The following is a 15,582-nucleotide window of genomic DNA, read 5'->3' on the forward strand; positions in this document are numbered from 1 at the left end:
TTCCCTGAACTAATCAAACAGTTCTAGAACATTAGGGCTCAATGAGACCTTAGAGGTTATTTTGACCAATCTCCCCACATTAGAGAGCAGTAAAACTGAGGTTTATAAAAATTAAGGGAGGTGCCAAGATCCCATAGCCAATAAGAGTGAGCAATAGTAGAGCTGTTTCCTTACTCCCTTGTCTCTTTCTCTGAGTCTCTGTCTGTAGTTTTGTCATGCCCAAGGAAAGATTGAATAATGTTTCAGCTCCACTCAACTTTCATGGAGCAGACCCTGGCAATCTTCCCAGAGATGGATGCTTTGTCCCCAGCCTCCTCCTTCCCTTCCACTGTCTGTGCCCAACTTCCACCATTAACAGTCTATGGATATCCTATTGGAACTAGCTTCTCACCAGCTCCAGGAATTAGTTTTCCTCTTTGTAAAATTCCTAGAATAGCCGAGAGTCTTCTATAAGCATAACATAATAGAAAGAGGGCTGGAGGGAGGAGATAAATTAATCACACATTTCTGGAGATTCATCTTCTCACTCCTCTCTCTCTATGGGAAGACTTGTAATGTTATTATACAGAATACCTAGCATTATCTTACATATCTTAGTATCTTATTTGCCAACAGGTAAATTAGTGGGCAAAATGATTCATGTTGCAAATGTATTTCCCACGTTAAAAAAAAAAAGAAGATCACAAGATCTCTTTAAGTAGCATCTTCTATAGTGTTTGTTGACAGATCATTAAGTAATTAATGAAGGGAGAGACTCGAAACCAAAATGTTCTAAGTCATGATCGCTCAATAAGTATCAACCAGAAATTAAGATAAAGCAAGCATGGTATGATTTATGATTTCAAAAATGAAATATCCCTTGCTCAGTTTTAAATTTTTATTTTACTGGACAGGAAGCTAAAATACAAGAAACCTGGCAGCCCCAAACTTCAACTGTCCTCTCCACCAAGTATTTTCCTCCTCTCCTAAGTCTCCCTTGATTAACCCAGATTTGTTCTTTTTTTTTTTTTTGTTTGTTTGTTTGTTTGTTTCATTCTTAGAAATAGCATCACGATTACATTCTATTTCCAGAAGGAGCCATTCACAGCCCTTCTTTTCTCCCAAAGCCCAGAGACAAAAGTGCCCAGGTGGAGATGTGTCTAGATGGAGAGTTAAAGTATTAGCATTGTCTTTGGGAGGGTCCCTTCCCAGTGCTCAGGCCTCTGCTGCCCAGTCACCTCATTGTTTGCCTGCAGGGTGGGGCTGGGGTTTCTCAAACTTTGACTCACTTTCAGAAATGAGTCCTGCCTGTGTCCTCCCCTCCCTGAAAGGCTTACAGGCACACACCTGCTCTCAGGTGCCTGCTCCCTTGATGGGAAGATGCAGAGCCTGACTTCCCGGTCTCAATAGAACATAATCCTTTGAGGATGAGATAATAGATGTGGGACTCAAGATTGGCCAAGCAACAGTTCCGTGACTTGGCCAGGTGGCAGGGGGAGGGAAGGGGACTATAGAGTTGCTATTCCACATAGCTTCTGAGGGCCTGACTTACGTGGAGGAGTGGTTTAAATGGAATGGTTTAGGGGTGCCAGAAAGTCTCCCTTCCTCCTTTGAAAGAATAACCCACAGCCCCAGACAGTCAGGGTGTCTGGAAATGAGCCACTAGAGATTTAAGAGACTTGGGGCCACCTCTCCTTCTGGATTCAAGATCCATTCACCATCAGAGCCACAGTTCTCTCATCTAGAAAATATATCATACAATAACCTTTCTTCATAGAGCTTTGTGAAACCTGTATATGGAGGTGCTTTACAAAGTATAAGGACTAATAAAAATGCACCTGTGCATGGCAGGGTGGGGAAGAGGGATCAATTAGAGTCTCAGAAGAGAGAGGGAGAGCAGGCTGTGTGGGTACAGAGCACATGAGTGCCAGAGAGGAAAGAAGAGGGGAAGCTGGTGCAAGAAGAGGTAGAGACCACGAGAACCAACTTTCTAATTTTGTCATCAATGTAGACCTCTGTGAAGAAGCTGTTCAGTGGCTCAGTCACTCGGGCTGACTGAGAATAGCCGTAAAGTCAGGGGACCTGTGATCCAATCCCAGCTTTGACATGAACCCCTGTGTGAACTTGGGCAAAGCATGTCTCCATGCTGAGTCTCAGTTTCCCCATCTGGGAATGGGGGTGATGCAGCCAAAAGGGAAGGTGAGTGCCAGGAGTTTAAAAAGTGTAATGTACTCAATGCATGTGAGTTTGACTGATTCTGGATATTTATGATCTAGTGGATATGACCCTTAAAGGACCAGCCATGTATAGGTCTCTATTCCTGTCACCCTGATGTCTTCTCTGAGATGACAGTTGTTTTATAATTGGAGTTTTATCACTAGACACAATTCTCAAAACTAAGCAGTAATTATTCATTGACAAAGTTAGAGGCAGGAGTCATTTGCTGACAAAGTAGAAAGTCAATAAGCACATTGGGAAAGGGAGGACTAATTTTTATTCCAGAGAAGCTACTGCGGATGACTGAGACATGAGAGGATAAAGCTACCCATCCATTCATATACAGCACACATATAATTGTGACTTCTATGTCTAGACATATGAAAATGCTTTGATTTATGTCCATGCTAAATTTTTCTTGCTACGTATTTCCCATTTGGAGAGTTTACATCAGGATGAGCATAAGGGGCATGGAAGGGTGGAAGTGAGGGGTACAGATAGAGAAGGTGTTTGTTTTGGAGATGGACTGCAGAAGCAGGAATCTGGAACCTAGAATGTTACACTCAGAGTTGATGGCCTTTGAAGGAGGTGAAAGAGGAGACCTGGGTGGGGGTGGGGGGAATTAAGGGAAGGGTTAGCTTTTAATTGAGGCTGACCCAGAAAAATGAGCATTATTGGGTACGGATATGAAGGAAAGCTCAGAGAAGAGAATTCGTTATGGTCCCCCCCTGCCCAATGACAGTCACTTGTCTCCCATGGAGATACCAGTCACTATAATTTAGTGGAAACGAGCCCTGAGCCAGTGTCCCCCACCCCCACCCCAGCTCTATCCTCACTAGTCAATTGTTGTTGACAAGGTCATTGAACTTCTTTGGACCTATTTTTTAAACTGTAAAATCAAACTTACACTACCTGGCAGAATTGTCATGAGGATTAAGTGAGACGAGGGGCTTGAAAAGCACTTTGGAAAGTACTTTGTACACAGGAAAGCACAATACATGTGTGAGGCACCCCTGTCATTTCACAGGCAGCTGTACACTTTGCTCTGACAGTGAGAGAAATGAGCAAAAATGTGGCCTCCAGTGGGGCAGGATTCTGAGTTTTGGGGCAATGGCTCAAAGGTGAATCAACCTCCCAGAGCAAGCAGGCCTCTCTCCCAAGGGCTGGAAGACCAAGTGGAGGAATGAGGCTCTTTCTTCCACCTGAATAGGTCCCAAGTAGAGTTTCCATGTTTCACAAATAAAAACAAAAGGTGCCCAGTTAAATTTTAATTTCAGATAAATATTTTTTTTTTTTAGTGTAAATATGTCTCATGCAATATTTGGTATATACCTAGTCTAAACTTGTTGCTGCTGTTGGATATCTGAAATTTAAATTTAACTCGGCATATTTTATCTGGCAAGCCTAACCCAGAGGCCAAATTCTATGTCACCCCCTTTGCCCACAACTAATGCCCATCAGCCGCCCAGCTCCTAGTGGGCAGATAGGGCACAACACCGCTATGTTGTTCACCTTAGGGTGCCATTCATGTTATCTTCTATTTGTGCTCAGGGGAAGCCTCATAGAATATTGTGTGAATGGTTCCCACTGGATTAAGAGAAACACTAGTACTGTGTAGGGTTGCTATGAGTTGGAACCGACCCAACGACAACGGGTTTAACAGGTTTTGTGTAATAAAGCAGGCTAGACTTTTGACTTCTACCTATAATGTTTAAGGGTCTAGGGTCTTTGAATTATTCGGATTTGAGTTCAAATCCCATCTCTGCTTTTACAGTCTCAGTGTTTACTACCTATGTGCTCTTTCTCAGCCTCACTTTTCTCATCTGCCAAATGGTAACAATGACATCTGCCTTGTAGGGGTTCTGTGAAGATAAAATGAAATAATGTACATCAAGTGTGATCTCTGTGCCAGGCTCAATAAATGGTAGGGGTTAGCAGCAAAGGTGATGTTTAGATTTTTGTCACAAGTGCCCCAAGCCCCACGCTCTCTCTTCTTCATCCTTCCTCAACATTTCTTGCAATTCACAGTCTGCAAACAGCTCTTTAGGTTTGTTCTACTTTCAAAAAACCTTGAGTCCTTGAGTTTGAGCAAACACTTCAGGGGGGTTAAGTCAGCTCAGGTAGACAGGGACCTGGAATGCTGGAAATATCTGGTGGGTGTTTTCCATCAAAACAGGCCCGTAAAGCAAGTCTCTGGGGAAGTGCAGGTGGCCGAAGTGGGTGAGGAATTCCCTGGGAGGTGATAATCTGTTCTCCTGGGTTCTACTGGGCTGTTTCCTTCTCCTTGAACTGTCTGGAGCTGCTAGGTCAAGTTCCTCTCCGCTTCTTGAGCAAACAGGGAAGTGACATAAACCTCCTGACAATTAAGGAAATGTCACACTAATAGTTACTTAGCGAATTCAATCTCCATTCCGCACTATCGCTAGGTATGACTAATTTCCTGATTCTGGGTTTGACTCCTTGGTAAGAGGATTTTTCTCACCATGGAGAGATATTTAGAGATGTAGCATTTTGTAGCAATTCTGAGCCCCCTCTTTCTCATGCCCTGTTCTACCTTCCTGGCCCTGCTAGGCAACCTTTGTCAAACTTTGCTTTTTGGTTTACAGAAACAGGTACAGAATATTATATTTTATACTATGCAGCTTCCACACCTCACTAGTCTAAGGGCCGCCTCCCCTCTTTCTGGATCCCACACTGTTGTTGTTGTTAGTTGCTGTTGAGTCAATTCTGACTCATGGAGACCCAATGTGCTGCAACATAAAACTGTGTTCCATAGAGTTATCAAGGCTGTGAACTTTCAGAAGCAGATTGTCAGGCCTATCTTCTGAGGTCCCTCTGGGTGCGTTCCAACTGCCAACATTTTGCCTAGTATTCAAGAGTGTAACCATTTGCAGCACCCAGGAACTCCTACCTGGGGTCTATACTTCCTATTTATAATCACTATCATAAAAGTTGAAGGATGCTGTCTGCCAAAAAAAAAAAAAAGACAAGGAGACACATGTCAAAGCTGACAAGTTCTCAGAGACCTTCCAGATCAGCATCCTCCAAATAAGGGCAAGGAGATCCAGAGGAGGAGATTTCCCAGGGGTGTGCTTGGCCATCATGTGGCAGATTTGGATCTAGAACCTGTGGCTGTGCTTCCTTGGTCAGTGCTCTCTCTGAGCCACGCTTCCTCTTGGCAAAACGTCTTCCTCATAGTTGTTTGCCTCCAGTGATCCCTTTGGCTCTCAAATCCCTCAGTGGAGGGTTGGAACTATTGTCCTACAGCCACGCTAAATGACTTGCCTTAACATCCTTTGGCGAATCAGGATGGAGCAGGGATTAGAAGTCAGGCCTCAGAGTTCCTGTACAAGCTTTCTCCAGTCCCATCACAAAAACACCATGGTACTTCCCTCTAGGACAGACAGTGCCTCTTCCCTCTTATTCATGTCCATCCATTCTTGTCCACACATTGTTTGATTATTCAAGGTAGCAAGCTGGCATTGCCTAGATACATCAGCTAAGAGTTAAAGCCTTGATCTTGTAAAATGTCTGGGCTATTTTTTAATCCTCAACTCAGCATCCCCCCTTATTTTCCTAGTAAGACTGAGAAATAAATTATATATTAGTAAGTCAGGAGCCCATGGGAGGACGAAGAAAGATACAAAATTAGGACAGCATAAAACTAGGAAGAAAGAGAGAGAGCGGAAGATAGCAATGGGTGCATGTGGAACAATCCATTAACCAATTGAGGCTATTAATCACTTACCATGTCCTTGGATGTTGGAGGAAAATGATCTTCTAGAAGTTAGTAGAGAGGGAGAAACGGTGGGAGCCCTTCTCATGGTATGCATGGTTCTCTTCCAGGTTCACATGTTCCTGTTGCAATGTCTTCCCAGCAGCAAGAGCAGCAGCAGTGCCCACCCCAGAAACCCCAGCAGCAGCAGGTGAAGCAGCCCTGTCAGCCACCCCCTGTCAAATGTCAAGAGACGTGTGCACCCCAAACCAAGGATCCATGTGCTTCCCAGGCCACAAAACAATGCTCACCCAAGGGCACAGCCACTGCAGTCCAGCAGAAGTGTCCACCAGCCCAGCAAGCCCCAAAGAGTAAACAGAAGTAAGGATGGACTGGGGATTACCATCTATCCACCAACCAAGCTACCAGATGGAGCCCTCTCTTCTTCAGGATTTGCCTTTCTCCCCCTCTTCCTCCTACCAGGGGTCCAATGGAGCATTGTAAGTGTTTCCTGACAATACACCCCTCATCATACACACTCCTTTTCTCTAAGGCTGTGCCAAACACCACTCTGATGTGCTCTCAGGTGGACATGAGAAAAGGATCATCCTCTCTAACTTCCAGCTTGACCACAACTGTGGCCCCACCCATCCCAAAGCAAGGAATGTATCTGAGCTCCTTCTAGGGCTTGACCCTGACTATTAAGGACACCAGAGGCTAATGCACAGCATCTGGCCCATTCTCTTCTCCTACTGCCCCCTCTCTGGGCCTCTCTCCTATTTCCTCCCTGAATAAATTGGTGCTCCATGTAATTGTCTGCTTCGTAGTCTGATTACACCTCCCCATTCCCAGACCCATTCTGTGATCCTTTCATTGGTTCAGAGGGAATATTCTGGGGAAGTGAGTGTGTGAGCGTGTATGTGTCCATGAGTGTACCCATATGGGCTCAGTTACTTTCTGGTTACTAATGATGGGGGAAGGTCAGATCCTGTCCCATCTCAGGTTAAGGAGCAGGGACAACAAGCCGAGACTAGTTGGCAGGAGTCTGGGATACTCTTGCTAATTTTTCTCATCTAGGAAAGGGCATGGGGAGGAAATGTTTAGCTCCTACCAGCAGAAGCCCTCAGTCCACCTGATGAATGTGGTCTTTGCCTCTTGGAAGTTGCCATTCTGAAAAGGGAGACAAAACAAACATAAATGACTTAAGAATACCCCAAAGCCTTTCTACAAATGTGTGCAAATGCATTTTTTATTTATTTCTTTCATTTATTGTTCATCCATGTATTCATTAACTTACGCATTCACTCACTTATTCAGTCACTCATCTAATATTTAGCAAGTTTTAGTATGAGCAGTTCTACTCTGTCACATGGGGTTGCTATGAGTTGAAAATTGACTAGACAGCACCCAAAAACAACAATGGTATGAGCTTAGTTTTCCACTCTGACACACTGGTTTTCCAGAGAGATCCTGAGACAATCTCTCCTGGGTCTCAGGCTAGTCTTTGGAAATTAATATCATTTTCTTATACAAGGAGAAGTTGTTCCAGGGATATCTATGTAGAGAGAGTTGGTGAAGTAGATAGATCTTGGTTTTCTCAGTTAAAAAATACCGCCAGTTGCCATGGAGTCAGTTCTGACTCATGGTGACCCCCATGTGTGTCAAAGTAGAAATGTACTCCATAGGGTTTTCAGTGGCTGATTTTTGGAACTAGATCACCAGGTCTTTCTTTCCAGGTGCCTCTGGGTGGACTCAAACCTCCAATATTTCAGTTAGCAGATGAGCACTTTAACCTTTTGCATAACCCAGAGATTCCTTTGTCTGTTAGTCCAACACCGTATGGCTTATAAGAGAAGTCCTGTCTTTACAGCTCGCTACTTCCTGACCCTGGGTGAGACGGGCTGCCCGTATTATAAAGATGCAGTAAACCTTCCAGATGTAGAAAATAGATGTCTTTGATGGAAAGACCCTGCATGGGAAGGAATAGCTAAACACACAGCTACATTCTCTCCCCTTGAGCTTTATTCTTTCCTTGGGATTTGCTCAATGAATTCTAGTTGCTAACATAGACAATGGCAAGAATGAATTGCTACTTCATTTAACACACTGACCTGAAAAGGTTCCCATTTCCCTTAAAATAGCCATCTTTAGCTGATATTTCCAAGTAGCAATTACTTAAAACTTTGTGGGCACAGGCATTCACCAGGAAAGTCAAAGTATCATAAACACAACCAAGAATCAGAAGTGGATTCTTCTAACCTTAAGAATTCCTCACCAATCTTCCTGAGCCCCAACCCCTGCAAAATGAAATAACTCTACTCTGTCAAGCAAGCAGGCTGGTATATTTTATCAGTTACCTTGCCCATCTTCCTTCTATCTATACTCCAGTCAGTTTTTTTGTCTCACAGTTTCTAAATGCCACGTCCATGTCTCCCAGAAAGCCCCTCACAGTCCTCCACAGATTCTTAGGTGCCAGGGTGACACATTTGCATAGTCTTCAGCTAATTGACAGGACAGAGTGATTGGAGCAATGAGTGCTTTCCAGTAATTTGTGTCTCAGGCTATTAGCTCAGTGGGGAGGGAGAGACACCCATGCCTTTCACAGCAATAGTCAAGAACAAAGTCCCATCTCTATGAATATGTGAGACCCCATTCCCCTCATAGCAATTTTTTTTAATTATATATTTGTGCTCATTTTATTTTATTTCATTTGTGTAATCAATCATATTTTAATTCTTTTTTAAAATTTTTTATTGTACTTTAGATGAAGGTTTATGGAAAAAATAGTTTCTCATTAAACAGTACATGTATTGTTTTATGACATTGGTTAACAACCCTACTACATGTCACCACTCTCCCTTCTCGACCTTGGGTTCCCTTTTCCAGCTTTCCTGTCCCCTCCTGCCTTGTAGTCCTTGTCCCTGGGCTGGTGTGCCCCTTTAGTCTTGTTTTGTTTTATGGACCTGTCTAATTTTTGACTGTAGGGTGAACCTCGGGAGTGACTTCATTACTGAGGTAAAAAGGTGTCCAGGGGCCATACTCTTGGGGTTTCTCCAGTCTCTGTCAGGCCAATAAGTCAGGTCTTTTTTTGTGAGTTAGAATTTTGTTCTACATTTTTCTCCAGCTCTGTCCAGGACCCTCTGTTGTGATCTCTGTCAGAGCAGTCAGTGGTGGTAGCTGGGCACCATCTAGTTGTACTGGACTCAGTCTGATGGAGGCTGTGGTAGTTGTGTTCCATTAGTTTTTTGGACTAATCTTTCTCACAGGGAATGTTTTTATTCAAGTCCACCCATCAGAAGTTCACAAAATAACAATGCCTTATGTCAATGGGGAGACATTATACGTCATTCAGTTTGACTTCTTCGAGGGCTAAAGAGAAAACTAAAAAGGTCTCCCATAATTCCTATACACTCTAAAGTATAAAAACTCTTAGACTACTCCAAAATTCCCCTACAAGATCCAAAATGTGTTACAATCCAGCAACAGTAGAAAATTCACTTTTGCCCAAACACACCATTCAATTTCAAAGCCTCTGTTTTTCAGCTCATGATATTGCTACTGCCTAGAATATTAATTTTCCGCTTTGCTCTCCAGGGGATCCTTTTTGTTTTAATGGTCTGGTTCAAATATTTTTATGGAGCCTTACTTATCCCTTTAGACAGAAGTGGTATTTCCCATAAGCTCTCCTAACACTTTGTACCAGTTTCCGTTATTAATTAATTATTATAACTATTTTATGAATTATAATTTGTTTTATGCTCCCTATTAAATTGTGAGCCCTTGAAGCCTACAAGTTTTATTGATCTTACCATTCCCAAATGCACCATGAATGGGTTTGCAAAAATACTAAAGAAATGATAATGAAAGTGTGATACCACTATGTAATCCAACAGCTTGGCTAAAGTTAAAAAGGCAGACAATACCAAGTGTTGGTGAGGATATGGAGAAACAGGAACTTTCATGCACTGCTGGTAGGAATGTAGATTGGTACCACCACTTTGGAAAACTGTTTGGCAGTATTTTCTACAGCTGAGCATATGCATGCCTATCTCAACACTGTCACTCCTTAGGACATACTCCACAAATATCTGTACATATGGTCACCATAGCACATGTCCAAAACGTTTATAGTAGAAGTATTTGCAATAACTGCCAAACGGGAAATCCCCAGATGTCCATTAACAGTTGAATGGATAAATAAATTGTGGTGTGTTCATACAATGAGATATTATATAACTGAGATCAAACAAACTACACTACATAACATGGATGAATCTCACAAATGTAATCTTGAGGGAAATAAAGCAGACATTAAAAGCACACATTGTATGATTCTGCTTCTATAAAATCAGAGTGACTGGAAGAGGAGATGAGGGAGCTCCCAGAAACTAGTAAAGTTTTGTGTCTTTAACTAGATGCTAGTTAGACATACATGGTCACTTTGTAAAAATTCATTAAGTCATGTGGGTTTTCCCGTGTAATGTTATACTTCCAAATTTTAAAATTTATACAAATTTAAAAAGTACTGAGGAAATATTTCCATCCTGACTGACTTAACAAATAATGATTTTTCTCGCTGTTCCTGTGCATATACTTTGCCAGTTTCCTACACCATCTTATCTTCAAACCACATCCACAACAAATCAATGAGACTAAAATAATATTTCAGTTTTTCCAAGGAAAGGAGAGTATACTTACAAAACTTCTAAAAGCTGCAGTTGTTGTTATTGTTGTTAGGTGCCAAAGAGTCCGTTCCCACTTATAGCGACCCTACAGGACAAAGTAGAACTGCCCCCATAAGGTTTTCAAGGCTGTAATCTTCACGGAAGCAGACTGCCGCAACGGCTGGTGGCTTGGAACCACCAACCCTTCAGTTAGCAGTGAGGGCTTAACCACTGCACCACCAGGGCTCCTTGTGCCACAGCGTTGGCCTTGAGAAATTTCTCTGCCTAGAGTGTGTTCAGAGGAAGTCTTTTTTCTCTGGCTCAGGAATCTATCCTAATTGTGATCAGTTTCCCAGCTTATAGAGAGCTCTAAACTGGGAGAAAGGAGACTTGGGTTCTAGTTCTGACTCTGCTACTGAATAGATCTGTGACATTGAGCAAGTGGCTTCACCCCAGTCCTCTATCCATGAAATGAGACATTGGGTTGGATGCCTTCATCTTGCCCTAAAATTAGGTTAGTCTATGGATTCTTTTTAGTTTTTACATTTTTGTGGGTCCTACCCTACCCTACCCTACCCTCAGAAACCCTGGTGGCGTAGTGGTTAAGTGCTATGGTTGCTAACCAGAAGGTTGGCAGTTTGAATCCACCAGGTGCTCCTTGGAAACCCTATGGTGCAGTTCTGCTCTGTCCTAAAGGATCTCTATGAGTTGGAATCGAGTTGATGGCAGTGGGTTTGGTTTTGGACCCTACCCTCAGGAGCCCTGGTGGTGCAGTGGTTAAGTGCTGGATTGCCAACCGAAAGGTCAGTGGTTCGAACCCACCAGCCACCCCATGGGAGAAAGATGTGGCAGTCTGCTTCCATAAAGATTATAGCTTTGGAAACCCTATGAGGCAGTTCTACTGTGTCCTATAAGGTCACTATGAGTTGGAATCGATGGCAGTGGGTTTGGTTTTGGTTTGGACCCTACCCTCTCCACCCTTATGACACTGTGAACTACATTTGGATTTGGTGATTTCCTAATAAACAGAGTAAATGTGGTTTGGGTATAAGCAAAGCCCAAAAAATTCAAGAATGAATAATTGAACAAATGAATGAAATTCAGAGCCCATGAACATTTTCAGTCGGTAGTAACGCAAATATAAAAAAAGTAGTGACAACTGTGTTTAAGGTGACTTTGAAAAATCAAAATTTATTTTGAATTATATAAACGGAGGAGGCAGAAAGTTCTAACTTTTTAAGTACTTAGGTACTCAGATCATTATTTGACCCTGTCAGAAGCTCCTTGAAGGTAGAAAGCACGGGCCTTTAACTCACAAAAATGTCTCCACACACATGATGGTGTCCAGGGAGGTGACACAGGACTACTTCCTGGTTGATGGAGCCACCCTTTTAAGCCAGCCTGAGCTTGCCCTTTGCTGGTTCCCTAGAGACAGGGTGGAGTTCTGTGGTGTGTAGAAATACTTACCCTTCCTTGGCTGGGACATAATTGCTTAGCAAGTCTTCCAATACCCTCAGGCCAAACACTCATATCCATTAGCATCTGGTTGCATCAACAGCAGTATCTGCTCCTCATCTTAGTGCCCACCTGTACTTCCTTCCTCCTGGAAGATTTCAGAAGCCTGGGACTCTCTGGTTGTTTTCAGATACTAGGAGTTGAGATACTCTGTTAAAGTAGGGATTCTAAACCCTGATTATATATAAGGGCTTAGAAAAAAAAAATCAACTGATTAAATAAAACTCTGGAGTGGCGCGCAGACATGGATGGTTTTTAAAAGATAACAGGTGATTCCTATTGTAACCAAGGTTGACTATTGTGTTTAGAATCCAGTTTTCCCAACTTGTTTGATCATAAAAATCACCCAATGCACCCTTTAGAAGTATCAATCCCCAGGACTTTGCCTTAGCTATTTCTATTTCTAGGATGCACAGGTTTTGTCTCTATTTTTAACAAGCATCCAAAGTGAGTCTTATGCTTAGGCCACTTGGAGAAACACTCCTCACTGATGGGGATTTGATCCCCAGAGCTTCCAGAAAGTTGTATATTTTTTCCAGATTTCATAAGGGCTGGGACTCCATGCTTGGCATTTGGTTGTCGTTCCGTGAATGTTTGTTAACGAATGGCTGATTGCCTACTTCACAAACCAAGAAAATGATGGACTTTTCTGAGTCACTGGAGATGAGTTTCTAATAATAGGTATGGTTCAGACTCTAAGAAGAAGAAATGCAATTGATATCTACGGCCACCTACTATTTTCTAGTCACTGTGGTACTTGCTTTGCATATACGATCTCATTTAACAACAAATCTGGAAGCAAATATTATCATTCCTAACTTATAAGTAGGATAAACTGAGAGCAAAAAGGGCATCAGAGCCATAGTGCTGCATTTGCATACTGACTCTGCCATCTATTAGCACATAAACTTGGGCAAGTGGTGGAAAAGTTATTCTCTGTGCTTCAGCTTCCACATTGGTATAATGGGCTTACTGATCCATGCCTGGCACAGCTAGTGTGAGCATTAGTGTCAGGTGCCTAGAAGGAGGACTGACACTTGGTGGGAGCAAATCAAATGGTAGCTATTACTATTAAGACACTTCCTCAACATCACACACACAGCTAGTAAGGAGCAGAACCAGGGTTTGAACCCAGGGCTTTATGTTTCCAAAACCTGTGATCTAGAGAGGCCACTCTGCTCTCTGGAGGAGATCGCTTTCTGGGTGGGCCAGGAATGCAATAGGCACAGTGGAGCAAAGAGAGGAAACCAACAACTAGACAAATGGCAGTCACTTGCAATTGGGTTTTCAATTCTGTATGAATAATGTTTAGCCATGTGGTTGTCCTTCTACTCCCCCAACTGCCAATGGGGAATGAGCAATAGAGGGAGAGCATGCCTAGGAGATTAGTCTGAACCATCCCAGATTCTATTTCAAAACCCAATGCTCTCAATTAAATCTTTTAAAATATATAAATTATATAATGTTATATATATATATATATATATATATATAAATAATGTTATATATATATGTAAAATGTTATATACAGATAGTCCTCAAGTTACCTCAGGGTGCTGCTCCAATGACTCCATTGTAAGTCAGTTCTGATGAAAGTCGAATACCTCTTTTTTTTTTTAAGTTTTCATTATTATTGACTTTTTTTATCAGTATCTTTATAAATCCCATCTTTATTTGTCTTTGGGGGTTGTAAATATTTCATATGAACTTACAGATATATTTTAGTATTGGGTATAGTACATATTACTGATGGGTAATATGTACAACAACAAAAAAAAAAGATGGTCGTAAGTTCAGTTCATCATAAGTCGAATAGGTTGTAAGCTGGAGACTAGCTATAGTATAGTATGTATAAGGAGCCATGGTGGTGCAGTGGTTAAGCTCTAAGCTGCTAACTGAAAGGTAGGTGGTCAAACTCACCAACCGTTCTGCAGGAGAAAGATGTGGCAGTCTGCTTCCCGAGAGATTACAGCCTTGGAAACCCTGTGGGGCAGTTCTACTCCATCCTATAGGGTCACTATGAGTCAGAATTGACTCAAAGGCAATGGGTTTGGTTTTGGGTATACATACATATCTATAGTATATATGCATATATTTTGATCATTCATACCTGACAAAACTCTATCTAGAATGGATAATAAATAGGCCATTGATTGGTTCAGGTGTGGGAGAAATTCAGGACCCATCAGTGTCCCTTCTAAGAGCTACTCTAGCTCACACAATGCCTCACTAGTACTGAGAAGCAATATAGCATAGTTGTCAAGGGCCTGCATCCTGGCATTGTGACACCCTAGGTATATGACTGCTTGAGAGAATCACTTAACCTTTTTATGCTTCATTTTCCTTCATCTTGGCATATCCAGGTCATTGCATGATGATCAACAACTTTAGCCATCCCTACAGCCCAACTCATATAAGGCATGGATTGCATGGCCATTGGCACTACCTAATAATTCATTTTACTTAGATCCACAATCAACATCCTTGGAAGCAACAGTCAAGAAAGTAAATTACACATTGCATGAGGCAAATCAGCTGCAAAAGACCTTTTTAAAGTGTTAAAATGTAAAGATGTCACTTTAAGGACTGAGGTGTGCCTGACCCAAGCCATGGTGTTTTCAATCGCCTCATATGCACATGAGAGCTGGACAATGAATAAGGAAGCCCAGAGAAGAATTGACGCCTTTGAATTATGATATTGATGAAGAATACTGAATATACCATGGACTGCCAAAAGTCTGTCTTGGAAGAAGTACAGCTAGAATGATCGTTAGAAGCGAAAATGGGAAGATTTTGTCTCACATACTTTGGACATGTTGTCAGGAGACATCAGTCCCTGGAGAAGGATATCATACTTGGTAAAGTAGAGGGTCAGCAAAAAAGAGGAAGACCATCAACAATATGGATTGACACAGTGGCTGCAACTATGGACTCAAGCATAACAATGATCATGAGGGTGGCACAGGACCGGTCAGTGTGTCGTTCTGTTGTACATAGGGTCACTATGAGTTGGAACTGACTTGACAGCACCTAATAACAACAACAACAATAACTCTAGATATAATCCTGCAAACACTCATACCTGAAAATTGGTGGAAAAAATGAACGGAGACAAAGCAATCACAAAGCCCAAGCATGCTGTTCCACTTGGGTACACACACATACACACATAGCTTGTGAGCAGAAAACAGGGAAACACACAGTCAATAGGAAGAAGATAAGAAGTTTCCTCTGATATGAAGTGGGAGAGAAGGAAGAATGAGACAAATTAGTAAGAATTTTACACACAACATTTTTAGTCCATTCACCCTAAAAGTATTCTAAGTGGAGTTCCGGCAAAATGGTGCTCTAGGCAGAAGCACCACTCCATCCCTCCACAGCAAAGATCTGAAAAACTAAGCTGAACAGAGAATACAACAATCCTGAAACCCTAAAACATCAAATGAAGAGATAAAGAACTCAGCCAAGCACCAAATGGAGTGAGAAAACTGA

General features: G+C 42.1%; 1 protein-coding gene across 1 annotated transcript; it reads left to right on the plus strand.

The window, feature by feature from the left end:
• Positions 1–6,062: 6,062 nt before the first annotated feature.
• On the plus strand, positions 6,063–6,366 carry SPRR4 (small proline rich protein 4). Its single transcript, XM_004391096.2, has one exon. The coding sequence runs from the start codon at positions 6,063–6,065 to the stop codon at positions 6,294–6,296; it is 234 nt and encodes a 77-aa protein (XP_004391153.1). The 3' UTR covers positions 6,297–6,366.
• The last annotated feature ends 9,216 nt before the right edge of the window (positions 6,367–15,582 follow it).

The sequence above is a fragment of the Trichechus manatus genome, unplaced genomic scaffold (assembly GCF_000243295.1).
Source record: "Trichechus manatus latirostris isolate Lorelei unplaced genomic scaffold, TriManLat1.0 scaffold00473, whole genome shotgun sequence".
NCBI lineage: Eukaryota > Metazoa > Chordata > Mammalia > Sirenia > Trichechidae > Trichechus > Trichechus manatus.